The sequence below is a fragment of the Oncorhynchus keta genome, chromosome 19 (genome assembly GCF_023373465.1).
Source record: "Oncorhynchus keta strain PuntledgeMale-10-30-2019 chromosome 19, Oket_V2, whole genome shotgun sequence".
Classification (NCBI taxonomy): Eukaryota; Metazoa; Chordata; class Actinopteri; order Salmoniformes; family Salmonidae; genus Oncorhynchus; species Oncorhynchus keta.
In genome coordinates, this window is record NC_068439.1 from 68673003 (window position 1) to 68694273 (window position 21271).

The window sequence follows — 21271 nt, forward strand, 5'->3', positions numbered from 1 at the left end:
TACATATACTAAATAATGTGTGAAATTTGTTTTGATTTAGAATGGACCATTATCATGCACCTGTCTCGATACAGGGGCAACGGAAAAAATACATAGCGAATGGAGGACGCTTTCCCGGGGTTCATTTTCATGCCAGCCAGGTAGGCTATACTCCTATTGTAAAGTTAAGCAATGTGCTTAATATTAGGAAAGTTGAGAAATAAATATTGTAAGCCTAGCCTATAGAAAGCTGATGGATCCTCCTCTTTTTAAGAGGCCATCATTGTTTTCTCGCTGAATTGTATAGCCTATAGAAATGTTGCACAACATGAGCTCATGGGCTCTTATGAAGTGTCTGATTTAGATTTTCGAATAGATTTACAGTTATGTCAGAGTGATTTAAAGGGACCATGGAGTGCTGAGTACCAGGCAGTTAATACGTTTGGTAGGCTACTAATGACCATCAGCAGCATCAGAGCTTGGAGAAGCCTAATTACCCTGACTAAACGGCCATGTGGAATTTGACTGCCTTCATGACTCATAACCACCAGTGTTTGGCGGTAATACAGTCACCGCAACAGCCCTAGTCATAACCTCATCTTTAGTTTATGCAAACATTTTTTTCCCCAGAAAGATAAACTTGATCTTACCATCTGTGAGTAAACAGGGGGGTGGAGGGGGAAGAGTTTACTCAGCGCATTCTAGTTTCACACACCGACTTCCTTAACTTGTCCTTCTCTTTTCAGTGTAGGATTACAGAATAGTACAGATAGTTAGATCTTTAGAGGGTCTGGCCCGAGGCGAGATTAGACCTGGAACATGTGCCCCGGGAGGCGTGGTGTCAGAGCCTCTCTGTTCCACTGCCTTGAACTGCCTTCCTCCCCTGCCCTTCGCCCTATAGTCATACAGGGGATGTGTCTGAAATCCTTGTTTCTTCTGTCCTTGTTTTTCTCAATTCCTCTCAAAGCAGGTTCAAGGGAGGGACCTTGGATCCTCTCCTCCAATGTGCTTTTAGAGAAATTTTGGAAACTAGAATGCAGGAAGCAAGGATTTGATTGCTGGTAATGTTTTCAAACATAGCCAGGCCAGCCAGGGTTTCTTTCCAACCGATGGTCCCCACTCCCACTCCTGAGCTCATTTCACAGACTCACTTCTTCTAAAGGATTCCAAACCAATTCCGTTCATCTGAATACCCCTTAGTTCCACTTTCCTTTTCCAATTATTTTCCAATTTCGGTTCCATCTTGCCTCCTTTTCAACGGGACGGTGGGTAAGCGTAACAACTCAATAACTGAACAAACATAGAGAACTCCATGACCTTGCGCGCTGACAATTTAAAATTTGTTTCCGATTTTATCAGGGGCTGCTGCAGCACCCTCAGCACCCATACTTCCCGCAGCTATGAGCGCTGTGTACTTTAATTCAGGAGTCTAGCCTACTGTTGTGTCAGTAGGGCTCTATAAAATCTATTATTTTTTGCCTGATTTCATTTAGTTTTCCCCAAAAATAATTTAATGCATTTTCTAGTAAGTTCAATACATTTTGTTGATTTCCTACTAAGTTCAACACATTTTTTTATATTGTTGAATTCTGTTTTGATGTCTGAATCCTGTGATTCTGTCCGCATTTTCCACAACGCAGATTTTATAGGGCCCTATATTTGTCTGTGGATATGGGGATGTAGACCTACCGGCGGAGAGGATGCCTGGAACACCTCATGCTAGTGGAAGTAAACTGCAAGCTTGGTGTCAGCTGGGATAAGGAATGAGTGCATGTCAGCTTTACCTGGTGCTAACTGTGACGTTTTGTTTGTTCTCTTCACCGGGTGGGTGCTAGCTGTGAAGAGGCTGATGAAGGAGGCAGCTGAACTGAGGCACCCCACAGAGCACTACCACGCCCAGCCACTGGAGGTCAGTCATACCTGGAGCCACCCAAACTCACTCAGGCTCATCATCAGATGACGCTTACCTGACACATTTGTATAAATTGATGGTTCATGTGAAGGAAATGCTATAACCACCCCCAGTCACATCTAGCTAAGTGGATGAGTCACTATTGTCTAGACATGTTCATGAAATACAATAGATGGCCGAAATCACCCCCAGACATCACCCCCAGAGTCTTTTGTTTAGACATGTAGCTAGCTAGTAGGTAGCTAGCTAGCTAAACAATGAAACGGCATAATCCCAACTCATAAGACTAACCAATACAAACATTGTCATAGCTGTAGTATAAATTTGCAGCTAAAGTTAACAAACTAGGTTCAATGTTAGCTGGCTAACATTAGGCTATAACTAGCAATGCAAATGGGTTTTCTGATTCTAATAATATTAGTACACAGATCATACACGTAACTTTAGCTAGCGAGCCAGCAAGCTAATGTTCCTTAACTAACAGAGAGATTGAAGTTGAAAAAAATGATTTTCTGACTAAATAAAAAACTTATGTCAGAAAATGTAGCTAGACTCTTACCCATATAAAATGGATGAATTCTTCATGGCAGGCTGGAACCATTTAACTCCATTTTGTTTGACGCTACATCTTGTTTGGCCAGCGTTGTGTCAAGTCACTCCGGTTCACATTGACCGTGGCATGTGCAGAAAGTAGCCCATTACTTTTTCCAACTGATCTGTCGATAGCGCCTGCTAAATTCAAGGCATCAATGTTGTTGAGAGAAGTAGCAAAACTTTTGTTGTTCTTGATGGCTAACGTTATATCTTTCAAAAAACGGAGCGTTAGAAAGGACAGTCAACACATACTGCAAAGCTCACATTACAAACTGAAGCATTCTACATGGCAGACCAATCCAAACTCATCTCCCAGCATGTCCAGCCCTCTCATTATCTCAGCCAATCATGGTTGGTGGGAAGGTTCCTGTCTTTTTCTGTGGCTAAACTAACTAGGCTTAATTTAACAATTTTATTCGTATTTATGGATGGAATACAAGTTTGTTATTAAGGCACATGAAAGTTCACATGTTCCAGAAGGCATTCTAATTAAAAAAATATATGTTTACGTTCAAATGCCTCTCCTGTGTAGTAGTGATGTGCAACATACGCCTAGTTTCCTGAAACGAGTCACATATGTGTTTGTGACTGGCCTGTTGTGTACCTGCAGGATAATCTGTTTGAGTGGCACTTCTCTGTCCGCGGGCCCCCAGACTCAGATTTTGACGGTGGGGTTTACCACGGCAGGATCGTGCTGCCCCCGGAGTATCCCATGAAGCCCCCCAGCATCATCCTACTCACAGTAAGACCCCCAACACACACACACACACACATACACACACACTTATCAAGATATTCCCCTCTTTTGATCAATCACAGCCAATTATGTGTAAATTGAAGTAACAAAAAGCAACCAATCAAATTATCAAAGGCTGGATGATAGACAGCTATAGATGTCTTTTCTAAACCCGGAGCCGCCACATATGACACACCGAGACACTATTGTCAGAACAAAGCCATGCCTGTCACTGCACTGTCACAGAGGACTTGAATGGTTCTGTGGGAAAGAAGCGGTAATGTGTTTTTTTTTTCATGCACCAATAATAACCTGAAGAATCAATGACAGGCTGATAAAAGCCAGTGGATCAGACCGGTTGTGACAGTCTTTTTTATGTCCAGAGTCTCTTTTTTTTCTCTCTCTCTTAGCTCAGGCTGGCAGGTTTTACTTGGTCTTTGAAGGCTCACTCTCTTTCTTTCTCTTAATATCCCTCCCTTCAACCACCCCCCAGCCTCCACCTCACCTCAGCCTGTCTCACTGTCTCCCTGTTGCTTGTTCAACCTGGTTGTCATAGACCATGATATGGTAATAGGATCTCTATCATCGAAATCCTATAAATCACTTATCTTTATTATACATGTATTCTATATGTAATTCTATGGATATGCTTCTCTTTCAGCCCAATGGAAGATTCGAGGTGGGAAAGAAGATCTGTCTGAGCATCTCTGGCCATCACCCGGAGACATGGCAGCCATCTTGGAGCAGTAGGTATCCCTTTGTAACTGGTGTCACTGCTTGCTTAACAGTACAGATACCTTCTTCATGAGCCCGCACTGGTACTCAATCTCAGATCCTCTGCCTCGCTAACACGTGACCACCACCGCTATTGAAAAGAAGGCAGCCTGGCAGATAGTTTGGCTTACTTTAACCAAAAAAGGTCTTGAAACAAGTTAGAACAGGCTAATTATCTTGATACATTTTCTGTGTAAGCAAAATCAAGTAAATGGCTTGTCTCCTCCAGCCTGGAGAGACACACACACACCCAGCTTACCACACAGTCCTTGTTCCCTCTTCCAGTCCTACTCATCCAGCTGCTGCACTAAACTTAGCCTAGCATCCCCACTCACTCGTTCTCTGCCTGCCAGGGACCAACACGAACAAACGACGGATTAAGACTTTTAATTTGAATTTAAATGAAGGCAGATATGCAAATGTTTTTTTGCTCAGGCATTTTTGTTCTATCATTGAGCTTTTTCCCCACAATTTAAAGAGTGGAAATTGGAAGGGGCTGAAAAGAAGACTTCATTTCAGAACAAAGGAAATAAGAAGAAAGTGTGTCACTGGAAATGCATATTTGGCACGCACATCTTATTCGATCACAAAGCCCTGTATTGGCAGCGGTCAGCACACTATTTCCAAACATTAAGTCTGATATTTCCATTATTTTCTGGCATGATTTCATTTACCACCGTTAAGCCATCCTATTTCTGAGTATTCCTCTCACGTTATTCTCCGTACCAAAAGCATGGAAATGTAATCAGATTCAATGGGAGAATCCCGCACTGCTTTTCTTTATATTACTTTCGGGGTATTTTAATGCGCATACAAAAGCTCATCTAAAATAACTCCTGCTTTTGTCCTCTGGGGTTACATGGCAAGCCACGCTCAAGGTCCTAAACGATATCATAACTTCCATCGATCGATAAGAGACAATATTGTGCAGCTGTATTCATAGACCTGGCCAAGGCTTTCGACTCTGTCAATCACCACATTCTTATTGGCAGACTCAACAGCTTTGGTTTCTCAAATGACGAGCTTCAACACCATACAACTCTCCTTCCGTGGCCTCCAACTGCTCTTAAATGCAAGTAAAACTAAATGCATGTTCTTCAACCGATCGCTACCAGCACCTGCCCGCCCGTCCAGCATCACTACTCTGAACGGTTCTGACTTAGAATATGTGGGCATCTACAAATCTCACATTAAGCTTCTCCAATCCAAAATGAAATCTAGAATCAGCTTCCTATTTTGCAAAAAAGCGTCCTTCACTCATGCTGCCAAACATACCCTCGTAAAACTGACCATCCTACCGATCCTTGACTTCGGCGATGTAATTTACAAAATAGCCTCCAACACTCTGAAAATTGGATGCAGTCTATCACAGTCACCAAAGCCTCATATATTACCCACCACTGTGACCTGTATGCTCTCGTTGGCTGGCCCTCGCTTCAAATTCGTTGCCAAACCCACTGGCTCCAGGTCATCTATAAGTCTTTGCTAGGTAAAGCCCCGCCTTATCGCAGCTCACTGGTCATCATAGCAGCACCCACCCATAGCACACGATCCAGCAGGTACAGTGCCTTGCGAAAGTATTCGGCCCCCTTGAACTTTGCGACCTTTTGACACATTTCAGGCTTCAAACATAAAGATATAAAACTGTATTTTTTTGTGAAGAATCATCAACAAGTGGGACACAATCATGAAGTGGAACGACATTTATTGGATATTTCAAACTTTTTTAACAAATCAAAAACTGAAAAATTGGGCGTGAAAAATGATTCAGCCCTTTTACTTTCAGTGCAGCAAACTCTCTCCAGAAGTTCAGTGAGGATCTCTGAATGATCCAATGTTGACCTAAATCACTAATGATGATAAATACAATCCACCTGTGTGTAATCAAGTCTCCGTATAAATGCACCTGCACTGTGATAGTCTCAGAGGTCCGTTAAAAACGCAGAGAGCATCATGAAGAACAAGGAACACACCAGGCAGGTCCGAGATACTGTTGTGAAGAGGTTTAAAGCCAGATTTGGATACAAAAAGATTTCCCAAGCTTTAAACATCCCAAGGAGCACTGTGCAAGCGATAATATTGAAATGGAAGGAGTATCAGACCACTGCAAATCTACCAAGACCTGGCCATCCCTCTAAACTTTCAGCTCATACAAGGAGAAGACTGATCAGAGATGCAACCAAGAGGCCCATGATCACTCTGGATGAACTGCAGAGATCTACAGCTGAGGTGGGAGACTCTGTCCATAAGACAACAATCAGTCGTATATTGCACAAATCTGGCCTTTATGGAAGAGTGGCAAGAAGAAAGCCATTTCTTCAAGATATCCATTAAAAGTGTTGTTTAAAGTTTGCCACATGCCACCTGGGAGACACACCAAACATGTGGAAGAAGGTGCTCTGGTCAGATGAAACCAAAATTGAACTTTGTGGCAACAATGCAAAATGTTATGTTTGGCGTAAAAGCAACACAGCTCATCACCCTGAACACACCATCCCCACTGTCAAACATGGTGGTGGCAGCATCATGGTTTGGGCCTGCTTTTCTTCAGCAGGGACAGGGAAGATGGTTCAAATTGATGGGAAGATGGATGGAGCCAAATACAGGACCATTCTGGAAGAACCTGATTGAGTCTGCAAAAGACCTGAGACTGGGACAGAGATTTGTCTTCCAACAAGACAATGATCCAAAACATAAAGCAAAATCTACAATGGAATGGTTCAAAAATAAACATATCCAGGTGTTAGAATGGCCAAGTCAAAGTCCAGACCTGAATCCAATCGAGAATCTGTGGAAAGAACTGAAAACTGCTGTTCACAAATGCTCTCCATCCAACCTCACTGAGCTCGAGCTGTTTTGCAAGGAGGAATGGGAAAAAATTTCAGTCTCTCGATGTGCAAAACTGATAGAGACATACCCCAAGCAACTTACAGCTGTAATCGCAGCAAAAGGTGGCGCTACAAAGTATTAACTTAAGGGGGCTGAATAATTTTGCACGCCCAATTTTTCAGTTTTTGATTTGTTAAAGTTTGCAATATCCAATAAATGTGGTTCCACTTCATGATTGTGTCCCACTTGTTGTTGATTCTTCACAAAAAAATACACTTTTATATCTTTATGTTTGAAGCCTGAAATGTGGCAAAAGGTCGCAAAGTTCAAGGGGGCCGAATACTTTCACATGGCACTGTATATCTCACTGGTCACCTCCGAAGCCAATTCTTCCTTTGGCTGCCTTTCCTTCCAGTTTTCTGCTGCCAATGACTGGAACGAATTGCAAAACTCCCTGAAGCTGGAGACTCATATCTCCCTCGCTAACTTTAAGCACCAGCTGTCAGAGCAGCTTACTGTGCCTGTACATAGCCCATCTGTACATAACCAATCCAACTACCTCATCCCCATACTGTATTTTTTATTTTTTTCTCCTTTGCACCCCAGTATCTCTACTTGCACATTCATCTTCTGCACATCTATCACTTCAGTGTTAAATTGCTAAATTGTAATTATTTTGACACTATGGCCTATTTATTGCCTTACCTCCTTATCTTACCTCATTTGCACACACTTTATATAGACTTTCTATTGTGTTATTGACTGTACGTTTGTTTATGTATAACTCTGTGTTGTTGTTTGTGTCGCACTGCTTTGCTTTATCTTGGCCAGGTTGCAGTTGTAAATGAGAACTTGTTCTCAACTGGCCTACCTGGTTAAATAAAGGTGCATTTTTATTTTTTAAAGCCAATGAGTCCATGGCCCAGAGATTGAACATCCCCCACTGGGTTTTTGGTGTCTCAGCTCTCCACTACAGGTTCACTCCAGGGGGCAGCTGCATTGGTTCCTAGATTATCTTTGTTCTGCAGTACCATGTGCAGTACCATGTGCCCACAGCTGTAATAATTTCTGGAGAGAGAATTCAGACAACCAAATCATTATCTGTTGAAACAGGCTTTCACTGTGTAGCAGGCCTCCTTAACCTCTTTCTTTTCCCTGTAGCTGTTTTCTCACCAGCTGTCCATTCTTTGCCTCCAGTCAGCCTGCTACTTGATTTCATAGGTGTTTATAATGTACATTATATGTCTTTATTCAAATCATCCATTGGTTTTGAGTTGTTAGAAAGTCCTGAAGCAACCATGGACATGACAGAAGCTATCCCAATATTTTGCGAAAAGTGTCCCATCATGTCCGCTGGGGAATGCTATTTGAGGAGTTGCTGTGGCGAATGTCCTCAGAAATGCTTTCTAAATCCAGGCTTACGCAGTATAAAACAAAGCATTACTCCCGCAACACATTACATAACATGGGTGGCGAACTTGACAGAATGTGCCGTGGTATTTCATGTGATCTAGCGACTCCCTTTATCCACTGCTGTTACGAGTCGACAGACAGTTTTTGGGGGTTTTGTCTTTCACAATTTTTCTGTTTCTCCCTTTCAGTCAGAACGGCACTAATAGCTATAATCGGATTCATGCCAACCAAAGGGGAGGGTGCAATCGGATCCCTTGATTATAATCCAGAGGAGAGGAGAGGCCTGGCCAAAAAGTAAGATTACACAGATTAAACCCTCCACTCTTTCCACTTTACTCTCTTTCCAATGCAAAGATTAAGCCATGCAAGTCTAAATACACACGGCTGGTAGGTACAGTGAAACTGCGAATGGCTCATTAAATCAGTTGAGTGTCTGCACTGAGGGAGGGATGGATGAATGGTGGTGATAACAATGACTGTGAGAGGAGCAACACAACACAACAATCTGGGGTGAAATGTCTGTTTGCTGTTTGTTTCAATGTGTAATCCTTAAACGGTTCATTACATGTATGGAGGATACTTGTATCAAGCACTAGCTTTACATACAATTAGATTAACTGTATTTATCACATGTGCCGAATACAACAGGTAGACCTTACCATTAAATGCTTACTTACAAGCCCTTAACCAACAATACAGTTAAGAAAAATAGTTAAGACAATATTTACTAAATAAACAAAAGTAAAAACATTTAAATAAAAGTAATACAATAAAATAACAATAATGAGGCTATATACAGGGTATATACCGAGTCAATGTGTGGGGATACAGGTTAGTCAAAGTAATTTGTACATGTAGGGGTAAAGTGAGAACATATAGTGATAGACAGGTGTTTATTTAACGAAGTTGAGAATAAAGTCATGCTTATGCAAGCATGTCATGTAATTAACACCTGGGCCACAGTGGATGTGCCCTCTACAAATAGCTATGGCCATTGCCAGGGAAACAAAGGCATGTCTGGGCATGTTGTTTCTCATTCTTCTTCTCTTATTGTTATTGGTCTCTCCCTCGGAAGAAACATGCAAAAGCTCTGTTGGAGAAGGATAAAAAAATGTGTAGGGGGTCCAAGAGCTGTGTCCCAAATGGCAACCTATTGCCATTATAATGTGTTCCTTTTGACCAGGGCACTGGTTCGAAAATATACAATAAAGGGAATAGGGTACCATTTGTGACGCATACCAGATGACTGTCTGTTCTATTAACACATACAGACAAGGGTCTTTAGCGACTGGCTGTTTCATTAACACATGAAGATGAGATGTGACACGGGAACATATCCTCGTCTATAAATACATATAGTGCACTGCCTGCCTGTTTATCTTCCTGATGAAAGAAAGGCCCATGTTTCACAAAGGGCTGTCGTGGCTGCGGTTGATACAGCAACTTTGCTTTGATTCAAAAATTTCTTCTTGGTTGTCTCCGTACCCTATGGTAATTGTGAGAGCTGTCAGTCAACATCAGGGCCAGGGGCCCCTAGCAGGAAGCCGATAAACAGCAGCACAAAATAAGAATTCAGAGTTTGCTCTGTTTCCTGACAGAAAAGTAAACTGCTGGAGAAGTTTTGCTGGCTGGCAGGCTGCTGTGATGACAAGTGTTAATAATGCAGAAGTTAGAGGAGGACATTTTTCAGATGGTTGTCTTTTCTGCCTATAAAAATAATGATATTGGTTGAGTGGGAAAGCACATTGGAAGAATATAAACTCTTGGGAGGTGATGCTTGATTTCATTGATGGAATTGTATTTTATATTTATATTGGTGTAGCTGTCAATATTCACAGTTGAATGTTGTCTTCACATAATGAGTTTCAATCCATCCGTCAAATTGCCATCAACTCACCCACACGAGTCATCTTTGACAAACCAAATCTCTAAGAAGTTTGTACGTTTCTCTACGTTTTTTGTGTGTTGTGATGGGAGCTCCTGTCTGACTCAAAGTAAACAGCCTTGTGATCAGAGAGCATCAGACAACATATCTCAACAGGGTTTCTGTCAGAGGATATAGGCCCAGATTGGCTCAGTAAGCCTAGGGCTGTGTCCCAAATTATACCCTATGCTCTATAAAGTGCACTACAGGTCAAAAGTAGTGCACTATATAGGAAATAGTGTGCCATTTGCGACGGACACCCAGACTCTGCAAACTCCTCAGGTCTCCTACCTGGATCAACTTTAATACAGCTGTATAGGACTAGGAAATGGCTTTGACTTTTATCACTTAATGCCTCCAAAACGTACACTAATCCAGGCCCTCTTTTCCTTAGGGGGCTGCTAGGGGTGAATGATTTCCGCTCGTTTGTATACTGGTTTTATTGAGTCATCTAATCTATTCTTTACCCTTCTTGTCAGATAAATCCATTGGGCTCCTGGAAAAGTCAATGGAAACCCTTTCTGCCCCTAACTTCCCTAACGCTCCCTCCCTGCCGACCCACTGACAGATCCCAGGACTTCTGCTGTGAGACGTGTGGCTGCTCCTTGCGCTCTGCCCTCCTCGGTCCCTCCCCCACTAACCCCAGTCCAGATGACCAAGAGGACCAAGAGCTCGCCCAGCAGATCAACTTCAAGGTGTGCTTGTCGCTGCCAGCCACAGTCCTACCCCATCCACGTATTATTGTTTATTTACATTCTAGTCCAGTGACTTCAGAAGTGTTACCAGTTGTCAGAATTGGATGAATTGTGTTTCCATGTCTTTACCCATTCGTGCTTCAAGCAGTCACAGACAGAAAAGACAATGGGCTTTTCACCCGAGGAATAATGTCTCTTGCCTGGCCATACTGTATTCTCCGACATTGCTCATCCAAATATTTACATATTCTTAATTCCATTCCTTCACTTTAGATGTGTGTATTGTTGTGAAATTGTTAAATATTACTTGTTAGATATTACTGCACTGTTGGAGCTAGAAACGCAAGCATTTCACTACAACCGTAACATGTGTATATGACCATTACAATTTGATTTGAAAACATTGTGGGTGACCGCAGCCATTTCCTGTGTGTTGCTTCCTGAAGGCAGAAGCCAGGCAGGCCAGTGAGAGCACAGGGGCAGAGAGCGAGCCCCCCACAGACCCCCGGGGAGAGACGTCCACCTCAGGGGGACAGGAGGATGAAGAGACCCACGCTGAGCAGGTGAGACTAACACCACCAGGGTTATGCTAGCTAGATTGTGATGGACTGAGAGATCCAGCTGCCTTAGAAGGCCAGCATCCCGGAGTCACCTCTTCACTGTTGACGTTGAGGCTGGTGTTTTGCGGATACTATTTAATGAAGCTGCCAGTTGTGGACCATTTTAGATAAGCATGCTCCGTTCAAAAAATGCAGACCTAAGAACAGATATAGCCCTTGGTTCACTCCAGACCTGACTGCCCTCGACCAGCACAAAAACATCCTGTGGCGGACTGCAATAGCATCGAATAGTCCCCGCGAAATGCAACTGTTCAGGGAAGTCAGGAACCAATACACGCAGTCAGTCAGGAAAGCTAAGGCCAGCTTCTTCAGGCAGAAGTTTGCATCCTGTAGCTCCAACTCCAAAAAGTTTTGGGACACCGTGAAGTCCATGGAGAACAAGAGCACCTCCTCCCAGCTGCACACTGCAATGAGGCTAGGTAACACGGTCACCACCGATAAACCCATGATTATCGAAAACTTCAACAAGCATTTCTCAACGGCTGGCCATGCCTTCCGCCTGGCTACTCCAACCTCGGCCAACAGCTCCACCCCCCCCCCCGCAGCTACTCGCCCAAGCCTCTCCAGGTTCTCCTTTACCCAAATCCAGATAGCAGATGTTCTGAAAGAGCTGCAAAACCTGGACCCGTACAAATCAGCTGGGCTTGACAATCTGGACCCTCTATTTCTGAAACTATCCGCCGCCATTGTCGCAACCCCTATTACCAGCCTGTTCAACCTCTCTTTCATATCGTCTGAGATCCCCAAGGATTGGAAAGCTGCCGCAGTCATCCCCCTCTTCAAAGGGGGAGACACCCTGGACCCAAACTGTCACAGACCTATATCCATCCTGCCCTGCCTATCTAAGGTCTTCGAAAGCCAAGTCAACAAACAGGTCACTGACCATCTCGAATCCCACCGTACCTTCTCCACTGTGCAATCTGGTTTCCGAGCCGGTCACGGGTGCACCTCAGCCATGCTCAAGGTACTAAACGATATCATAACCGCCATCGATAAAAGACAGTACTGTGCAGCCGTCTTCATCGACCTTGCCAAGGCTTTCGACTCTGTCAATCACCATATTCTTATCGGCAGACTCAGTAGCCTCGGTTTTTCGGATGACTGCCTTGCCTGGTTCACCAATTACTTTGCAGACAGAGTTCAGTGTGTAAAATCGGAGGGCATGCTGTCCGGTCCTCTGGCAGTCTCTATGGGGGTGCCACAGGGTTCAATTCTCGGGCAGACTCTTTTCTCCGTATATATCAATGATGTTGCTCTTGCTGCGGGCGATTCCCTGATCCACCTCTACGCAGACGACACCATTCTATATACTTCCGGCCCGTCCTTGGACACTGTGCTAACCTCCAAACGAGCTTCAATGCCATACAACACTCCTTCCGTGGCCTCCAACTGCTCTTAAACGCTAGTAAAACCAAATGCATGCTTTTCAACCGTTCGCTGCCTGCACCCGCACGCCTGACCAGCATCACCACCCTGGATGGTTCCAACCTTGAATACGTGGACATCTATAAGTACCTAGGTGTCTGGCTAGACTGTAAACTCTCCTTCCAGACTCATATCAAACATCTCCAATCGAAAATCAAATCAAGAGTCGGCTTTCTATTCCGCAACAAAGCCTCCTTCACTCACGCCGCCAAACTTACCCTAGTAAAACTGACTATCCTACCGATCCTCGACTTCGGCGATGTCATCTACAAAATTGTTTCCAACACTCTACTCAGCAAACTGGATGCAGTTTATCACAGTGCCATCCGTTTTGTCACTAAAGCACCTTATACCACCCACCACTGCGACCTGTATGCTCTAGTCGGCTGGCCAGACCCACTGGCTCCAGGTCATCTACAAGTCCATGCTAGGTAAAGCTCTGCCTTATCTCAGTTCGCTGGTTACGAACACCCACCCGTAACACGCGCTCCAACAGGTGTATCTCACTGATCATCCCTAAAGCCAACACCTCATTTGGCCGTCTTTCGTTCCAGTTCTCTGCTGCCTGTGACTGGAACGAATTGCAAAAATCGCTGAAGTTGGAGACTTTTATCTCCCTCACCAACTTCAAACATCTGCTACCTGAGCAGCTAACCGATCGCTGCCGTTGTACATAGTCTATCTGTAAATAGCCCACCCATTTTTACCTACCTCATCCCCATACTGTTTTTATTTATTTTATTTTCTGCTCTTTTGCACACCAATATCTCTACCTGTACATGACCATCTGATCATTTATCACTCCAGTGTTAATCTGCAAAATTGTAATTATTCGCCTACCTCCGCATGCCTTTTGCACACAATGTATATAGACTCTCCTTTTTTCTACTGTATTATTGACTTGTTAATTGTTTACGCCATGTGTAACTCTGTGTTGTCTGTTCACACTGCTATGCTTTATCTTGGCCAGGTCGCAATTGCAAATGAGAACTTGTTCTCAACTAGCCTACCTGGTTAAATAAAGGTGAAATAAAATATTATTATTATTTTTTAACTTGTGAGGCGTCTGTTTCTCAAACTAGACACTCTAATATACTTGTCCTCTTGCTCAATTGTGCACCGGGGCCTCCCACTCCTCTTTCTGTTCTGGAAAGAGACAGTTTGCGCTGTTCTGTGAAGGGAGTAGTACACAGCGTTGTACGATATCTTCAGTTTGGCAATTTCTCGCATGGAATAGCCTTCATTTCTCAGAACAAGAATAGACTGACGAGGTTCAGATGAAACTTCTTTGTTTCTATCCATTTTGAGCCTGTAATCAAACCCACAAATGCTGACGCTCCAGATACTCAAACGAGTCTAAAGAAGGACAGTTTTATTGCTTCTTTAATCAGGACAACAGTTTTCAGCTGTGCTAACATAATTGCAAAAGGGATTTCTAATGATCAATTTGCCTTTTAAAATGATCAAATTGAATTAGCTAACACAACTTGCCATTGGAACACAGGAGTGATGGTTGCTGATAATGGGCCTATGTAGATATTCCATAAAAAATCTGCTGTTTCCAGCTACAATAGTCATAATGTCTACACTGTATTTCTGATCAAACTTTAAGGTAGTGTACATGGGTAGAGAAATAACTATATACTGAAGATATTTGCTATGTTGGGGGAGTATTCATTTTTTTGCCATAGATGAGGTTGGCATGGTTGCACACTATTATTGTGCCTTGTCGCAGAAGACGTTCTAAAGTCTATTTTCTCCGGTAACGTCATCTGTATTATTCTCGAACCATTAAATAGAAAAAAGTGAATTATGAGAGGTATAGAAAGGAGCGGCGGGGGGTCCCTGGGCTCCAGAACAGAGGATAAAAGGGAGAATATGGCAATGTTGTTATCCCGTAAATCATCCTTCATCTCTCATAGTGCTTTATGTAATGTAGCACAGCGGAGCCACAACATCAGCCACTGTCACTCACTCAGTGAACATCCCATTTTAAATCACTGTGTTTAATGGCTCGGTGGGTAATATTGTATGATGACGGTGCAGGTGACTCTCTGACCCTACAGCTTCTCCAGGGTTCTCCAACTCCGTGTCAATGAGGCATGATGCCACTGTCTAGCAGTCACCTATGACAACATTAAAGATAACTGTGATAGGTGTTTTCTTATAAACCGATTATAGCTGGATATCATCGTTATAAATGTATTATTTTAGTAAAAGACATAAGCTGACTCGTGCCCAAAAATGTTGTGTAGAGCTGTACTCCCTGTTCACCCATGACTTCATGGCCAAGCACGACTCCAACACCATCATTACGTTTGCCGTCAACACAACAGAGGTAGTAGGCCTGATCATTGACAACGATGAGACAGCCTATAGGGAGGAGGTCAGAGACCTGGCAGTGTGGTGCCAGGATAACAACCTCTCCCTCAACATGATTTTGACAAATGAGTTGATTGTGGACTACAGAAAAAGGAGGACCGAGCACACCCCCATTCTCATCGACAGGGCTGCAGTGGAGCAGGTTGAGAGCTTCGAGTTCCAAGACAATCATGAAGAGGGCACGACAACGCCCATTCCCCCTCAGGAGAATGAAAAGATTTGGCATGGGTCCTCAGAACCTCAAAAAGTTCAACAGTTGCATCATCAAGAGCATCTTGACTGATTGCATCACTGCCTGGTATGGCAACTGCACGGTCTCTGACGGCAAGGTACTACAGAGGGTAGTGCATATGGCCCAGTACATCACTGGGGCCAAGCTTCCTGCCATCCACGACCTCTATACCAGGCGGTGTCAGAGGAAGGCCCAAAAAATTGCCAAGGACTCCAGCCACACTAGTCATATAATGTTCTCTCTGCTACCGCACGGCAAGCGATACCGGAGCGCCGAGTCTAGGTCAAAAAAGCTTCTTAACAGCTTCTACCCCATAAGACTCTTAATCAAATGACTACCCGGACTATTTGCATTGCCCTCCCACCCCCCCACCCATTTTTACACTGCTGCTACTCTCTGTTTATTGTCTATGCATAGTCATTGTACCTCATTGTTCCTCTACCTACATGTACATATTATCTTAATTACCTCGACTAACCGTTGCCCTCGCACATTGACTCTGTACCGTAACCCCCTGTATATAGCCTCGTTATTGTTATTTTATTGTTGCTCCTTAATTATTTTATATATATATATATATATATATATATATATATTTTTATATTTTTTTTTATATATATTTTTATATATATATATTTTACTTTCACTGTAAGGTCTACCTACACCTGTTGTATTCGGCGCATGAGATAATACACATTTGATTTAGGTGCTGACTGACGGATAGTAAACTAAAAAGGAAAAAAAAGTTAGCTAATTATGCTCCAAGACATTGAATGTGTCTAGCAACCAACATTTCAGCATGCAATGCCTTCTTCTGCGTGCCAAAACGTTGGTTGCTAGACCCATTAAATGTTTGGGAGCCTAATTAGTGTGCAACTTAATGTGTGCAACTTTTTTATAATGTATTATAAAAAATAAATAAAAAATATGACAGGAAAACATGGCCATTTCCAATCATGGTAAAATGAGTGTGGGTATGTCTCTTCATACTAGAAAGGGGCTATGTAGATTGGGATTAAATCTGTCTGAACTGACCTGAGAGAGGGACAGGAAAAAAATGTACTTGCCATCTGCTGCTGGACGCAGTAATAAACGACCGATATAACCTTTGGCCGGGAGAGGGACCGACCAACTTCACCCCTATAGAAATAGAATAGATCATTCTGGTTCTGGGATTATCCCACCCATTAACTGCGTCGTCACTGCCTGTCTTCCTCTTCCTTTATCAAACTGAACAGAGTGATGTAGACAGGATTACAGCTCCCTGCTCTGTCCCAATGTCTCTCTCTGCATGACAGCCCTCCCTGTCCTGCAGCCATCCCCTAATTAGGAGTAAGATTCAGCTTTCTCTCTCGGTGTAAAACCTGAGCTGTACCCTATTGCTGCTTTAAAGAGTTCCCCCTTAAAATGACCGACTGTAGCATTTTTGTTAAATTCAACTGTGTTGGTTTGACTGCACTACAAGGGCAGTTAGTCCCAAGCAGATTCATTGTGTATACAGTGCTTCGGAAACTATTCAGACCCCTTGACTTTTTCCACATTTTGTTACGTTCCAGCCTTATTCTAAAATGGATTCAATTGTGTTCCCTCCTCAGTCCACACACATTACCTCATAAAAAAATCTAAACTTGTTTTTGCTTTGTCATTAACAAATGTATTAAAACATGTTTTAAAGAGAAATATCACATTTGCGTAAGTATTAATACCCTTTACTCAGTACTTTGTTGAAGCACCTTTGGCAGTGATTACAGCCTCGAGTCTTCTTGGGTATGACACTACAAGTTTGGCACACCTGTATTTGGGGAGTTTCTCCTATTCTTCTCTGCAGATCCTCTCAAGCTCTGTCAGTTTGGATGGGGAGCGTCGCTGCACAGCAATTTTCAGGCCTCCAGAGATGCTCGATCAGGTTCAAATCCAGGCTCTGGTTGGGCCACTCAAGGACATTTAGAGACTTGTCCCGAAACCACTCCTGCGTTGTCTTGGCTGTTTGCTTAGGGTCGTTGTGCTGTTGGAAGGTGAACCTTCGCCTCAGTCTGAAGTTCAGAGCACTCTGGAGCAGTTTTTCATCAAGGATCTCTCTGTACTTTGCTCTGTTCATCTTTGCCTCGATCCTGACTAGTCCCCCAGTCCCTGCCGCTGAAAAACATAGATTGATTAGGGGAAAAAATAATTTAATACATTTTTGAATAAGGCTGTAACGTAACAAAATGTGTAAAGTTGAGGGGTCCGAATACTTTCTGAATGCACTAAAGCCCTAAGCATGGTTGTGTGTGTAGTGTCTGTGTATTCGTAAAGTGTGTGTGTGTGTAACTGTTGTATGCACGTGTTTGGGTTCTTGTATTGTGGGTGTGTGTCTGCATGCACGTGTGCACCATGTTGAACGGAATGTGTGTATTTATTCGTACTGTGTATGTTGGACCACAGTCTGAATCTGTGTATGCTATGCTGTGCACCCAGCAGGCTGAGGCGGCTCCAGCTGCCAGTGAGGACGAGTCATGTCCCACAGCCCCAAGCAGCCGTTCTCTCAGCCCCCGCCAGCGCCGGGCCCAGCAGCACCAGAGAAAGCCCCCCAGTAGGCCCACCTTCCCTGCCTTCCCCCACCCCGCCACCCCCCACCCCCCTCAGGACGCCAGTCACACAGGGTCTGTGGTGCTCATCATGGTGCTCGCCCTGCTCCTGACTGCCCTCATCTTCCGCAGGATCTACCTGACCAACGAGTACAAGTTTGACTACGAGCTGTGATGAAACTGACCTGAACTTCCCCAGACCACCAGACCATGACACCCTAGTTGGCAACAAACTGACTTTCTCTTTACATTGCCAGCCTAGAGCCCTGGAAAACCTTCTGTTCATAGAGGGTTAGGCATAGCCTTGGTGACTGTTTCTCCCACTAAGTAAAGAGGGCTTGCTTTACAATGAGGGTAGCCTGCATTCCTGTGTAGGATGTGGTCCACCTCTAAGGTGTCTTTTATTACTTTGAATTGACTCTAAACTGTACCACATTTTAAAGATAGGTCCAAACCTTTATAGAACACACACTTTGGGCTGTATTCACAAAATGTCTGAGTAGGAGTGCTGATCTAGGATCAGGTCCCCCATGTCCATATAATATAATTCATTATGATCTAAAATAAAAATAGATCCGTACTCCTGAGGTGCTTTATGAATACGGCCTGTATCTCTACTTTTAATTTTGTCAGGCAACTGTTTATCATGGACTGCTGCTTGCTCTCATTTAAACAAGTTAATGCTGTATCATATGACTTGTAAACAATGAAGACTATTACATTGATTTGTTTGTCTCAAATAATTAATTGTGCACAGGGAATCAATATGCATAATAAATTGTATAAAGATAAGATGATAATTATTTCTGCTCAAATGTTACGCCATTGACATTTTCATTGGTTAGCCATTTCTCCGGTGGTGTCTACTTTAGCGGCAGCAGATACAGTGCAGCCAACTATACACATACGTCTGTCAATCTTAGCCTGAGTGTCAGTTTGTTTCTGCTCTCTTGACAATTTCATGCTGTTCATACCTGGAGTTATCACTGATTGGGTCCAAAGATAGTGAGACAGGGATGAGGCAATACACCATTGTCAACACAAGCGCTTCAGAAAGGGAGATTATACAAGAAAGAGGCTGTATGACTTTAGGCCTACCTTTTTGAAGTCCTCACAAGAAATGGATTGGGGACTAATGGGGGACTAATGCAAAGCAATTTAAATATTGTGGTTACATTGTACTTCAAGGAAAATAAAATGTCCAGAGTAAGTCCTCTCTCTAAGTTGGGTTCTCATGATATTTGGGCCATGTATAACAGCTTTGTTAATGTGAATACTGAATCCATTGCAGACAACTTAATGTCTTAAGATTGCATTCACACATCTATCCATCGTTTGACTGTTTGAATGCTACATATGAACATTGTATCAGAAAATAAATGCCTTGAATAAAAAAATAAATGTTCATGTGTCAGTTAACAGATTCTGTAATGTTATTTATTTTCTAGATCCTGGTGGATGACAAAGTAACACTTAGTTATCCATCGCCACACATATCACCATTAAGTGATCTGAAGATTTTAGAATACATTTGATATGTGCATACAAAAGGGTCAGGTTACACCATCCAGTATGTGTTCTCTCAAATCTGTATTCTTAGGATATGCACTTGCTGTTGATATGAGACTTGATTCCAAGGCCTTTTACATTATCAGTATATGCAAAGAGCTTCTCCAGTTGTTGCAGAAACATTAATTAAGCACAGGATATATATATACATATATAAATATATATATATATATATATACACTTTTTGGTTTTCGAAAGTGCCCAGAAAGCTGTGCGAATTCGGAGTAAGTTACGTCACTTGATCGAGGATGCCCTGGAATGTGGTCATGTCATACTGTAGCTAAAACAGGGCTGCTGCTGAAGCTGCGCGCGCGGTGCCTTGGTTTGGAGTGCGTTGAAACCAACCGCTGTGGACCAATCAGGGAGCAATAAGCGGGACAAGCCGCTTGGAGTCGTAAACATATCTGTCGTTGTTACTTAATCAACCGACACACTGCCTCACTACAATGCATGTTACCACACATGTTCTGCTTTAGATCAGAATACGCTACAATGCTCAAACCATTGCGTTCGTCGATTAAAGGAATTTCTTCACTCACTCGACGACTTTTGAGTTTCACACATAATGCCTTATTATATTAAGTTCCTGTTTTTAATTTTTTGCTTGATACTTATCGGGGAATGCCGAAAGCACAAAAGTCGGAAAAGGAGGTGGTCCGGGGCGGTAGAATCTCACAAGCATGGCGCGTAAGTACCTGGATCCTTACCCTTTTTGACAGTTCATCCAAATAGGAGAAAATGGGCGTGTTACATTCGCCACATGTTACTTTCTTCCCATCTCCCCATTATGTTCTTGTTTCATTTGCACGTTCACTCTTTAATTTGCAATTTAAAGCAACTGGGGGTCATCATGACATGACCCTCTTTCTTTGGTTAAATTCTGCACTTGTAGACGGACACTTGCGTTCCGTTTGATTTTAATATTTATTCGATTCAATTTGTCACGTTCCAATCATTGATGGGTCGTGTCAGTAATGCAAAACCAGTTATAGTCGTTGACACTGAGACTATGTAAATATTAGCCTAGGGGTGGTTTGGGCTCGATGGGGATTGCGCAACGGGTAAACCATGCCGGTGCGTAAAGATGATCCAGAGCGCAGTGCGCATTGATGGGAAGGATGTAATGGGTGGACCCTGTCTACGCAGAGATGTCATGAATCATCCCTATCTGCAAGTTTCATCATCCATACAATTAATTTGAACCTTGCATCATTATTCTGCATCATACTTCACGGTCGGTTGGGCTGTGCTCTGCTTCAGATGACCCATGATGTGTTCTGTCATTATTAATAATCTTATCTGTGAAATGAGAGGCGATCCACATGTGAGGCTGTTTAATGACACAACGCTGTCAAGTTCACTTGAAATACATTAAGGGCAGAACATGTTAATGTAATCTGCAAGATTTAACAGTCCCATGGTGACAACGGATGAACTGGGTTCTCCAGCCGGTTCTCAGGCTCCCTCGCTGTATTACAAGTAGCCCACCAATGTCTGTTATTCTTGCATATTGAGTTATAACATGATACATTTTTGTCCATTACAAAGTATAGGATTACAATTCCGAATCGACCCCTAACATGAACCGAGCGTTTCACTATTAATTGGTCAAAATCACAA

General features: G+C 43.0%; 2 protein-coding genes across 7 annotated transcripts in view; both read left to right on the top strand.

The window, feature by feature from the left end:
* The window catches only part of LOC118398761 (ubiquitin-conjugating enzyme E2 J1-like), a 39166-nt gene extending 19665 nt beyond the window's left edge, over window positions 1–19501 (top strand). Inside the window, exons 2-9 of one of the 6 annotated variants that reach the window (XM_052471140.1) lie at window positions 41–140; window positions 1815–1888; window positions 3096–3227; window positions 3883–3967; window positions 8426–8531; window positions 10730–10856; window positions 11303–11419; window positions 17973–19501. In XM_052471140.1, the coding sequence (XP_052327100.1) occupies window positions 1829–1888; window positions 3096–3227; window positions 3883–3967; window positions 8426–8531; window positions 10730–10856; window positions 11303–11419; window positions 17973–18257 (912 nt within the window). In that variant the 5' untranslated portion in view covers window positions 41–140; window positions 1815–1828 and the 3' untranslated portion in view covers window positions 18258–19501. The remainder of the gene's footprint in view (window positions 1–40; window positions 141–1814; window positions 1889–3095; window positions 3228–3882; window positions 3968–8425; window positions 8532–10729; window positions 10857–11302; window positions 11420–17972) is intronic. The other 5 variants (XM_052471137.1, XM_052471138.1, XM_035794432.2 and 2 more) reach the window with 5 other exon arrangements.
* Window positions 19502–19948: 447 nt separating this feature from the next.
* LOC118398762 (gamma-aminobutyric acid receptor subunit rho-2-like) overlaps window positions 19949–21271 on the top strand; it is a 30808-nt gene continuing 29485 nt past the window's right edge. Inside the window, exon 1 of the mRNA XM_035794436.2 lies at window positions 19949–20338. Within this exon, the coding sequence (XP_035650329.1) occupies window positions 20217–20338 (122 nt within the window). The 5' untranslated portion in view covers window positions 19949–20216. The remainder of the gene's footprint in view (window positions 20339–21271) is intronic.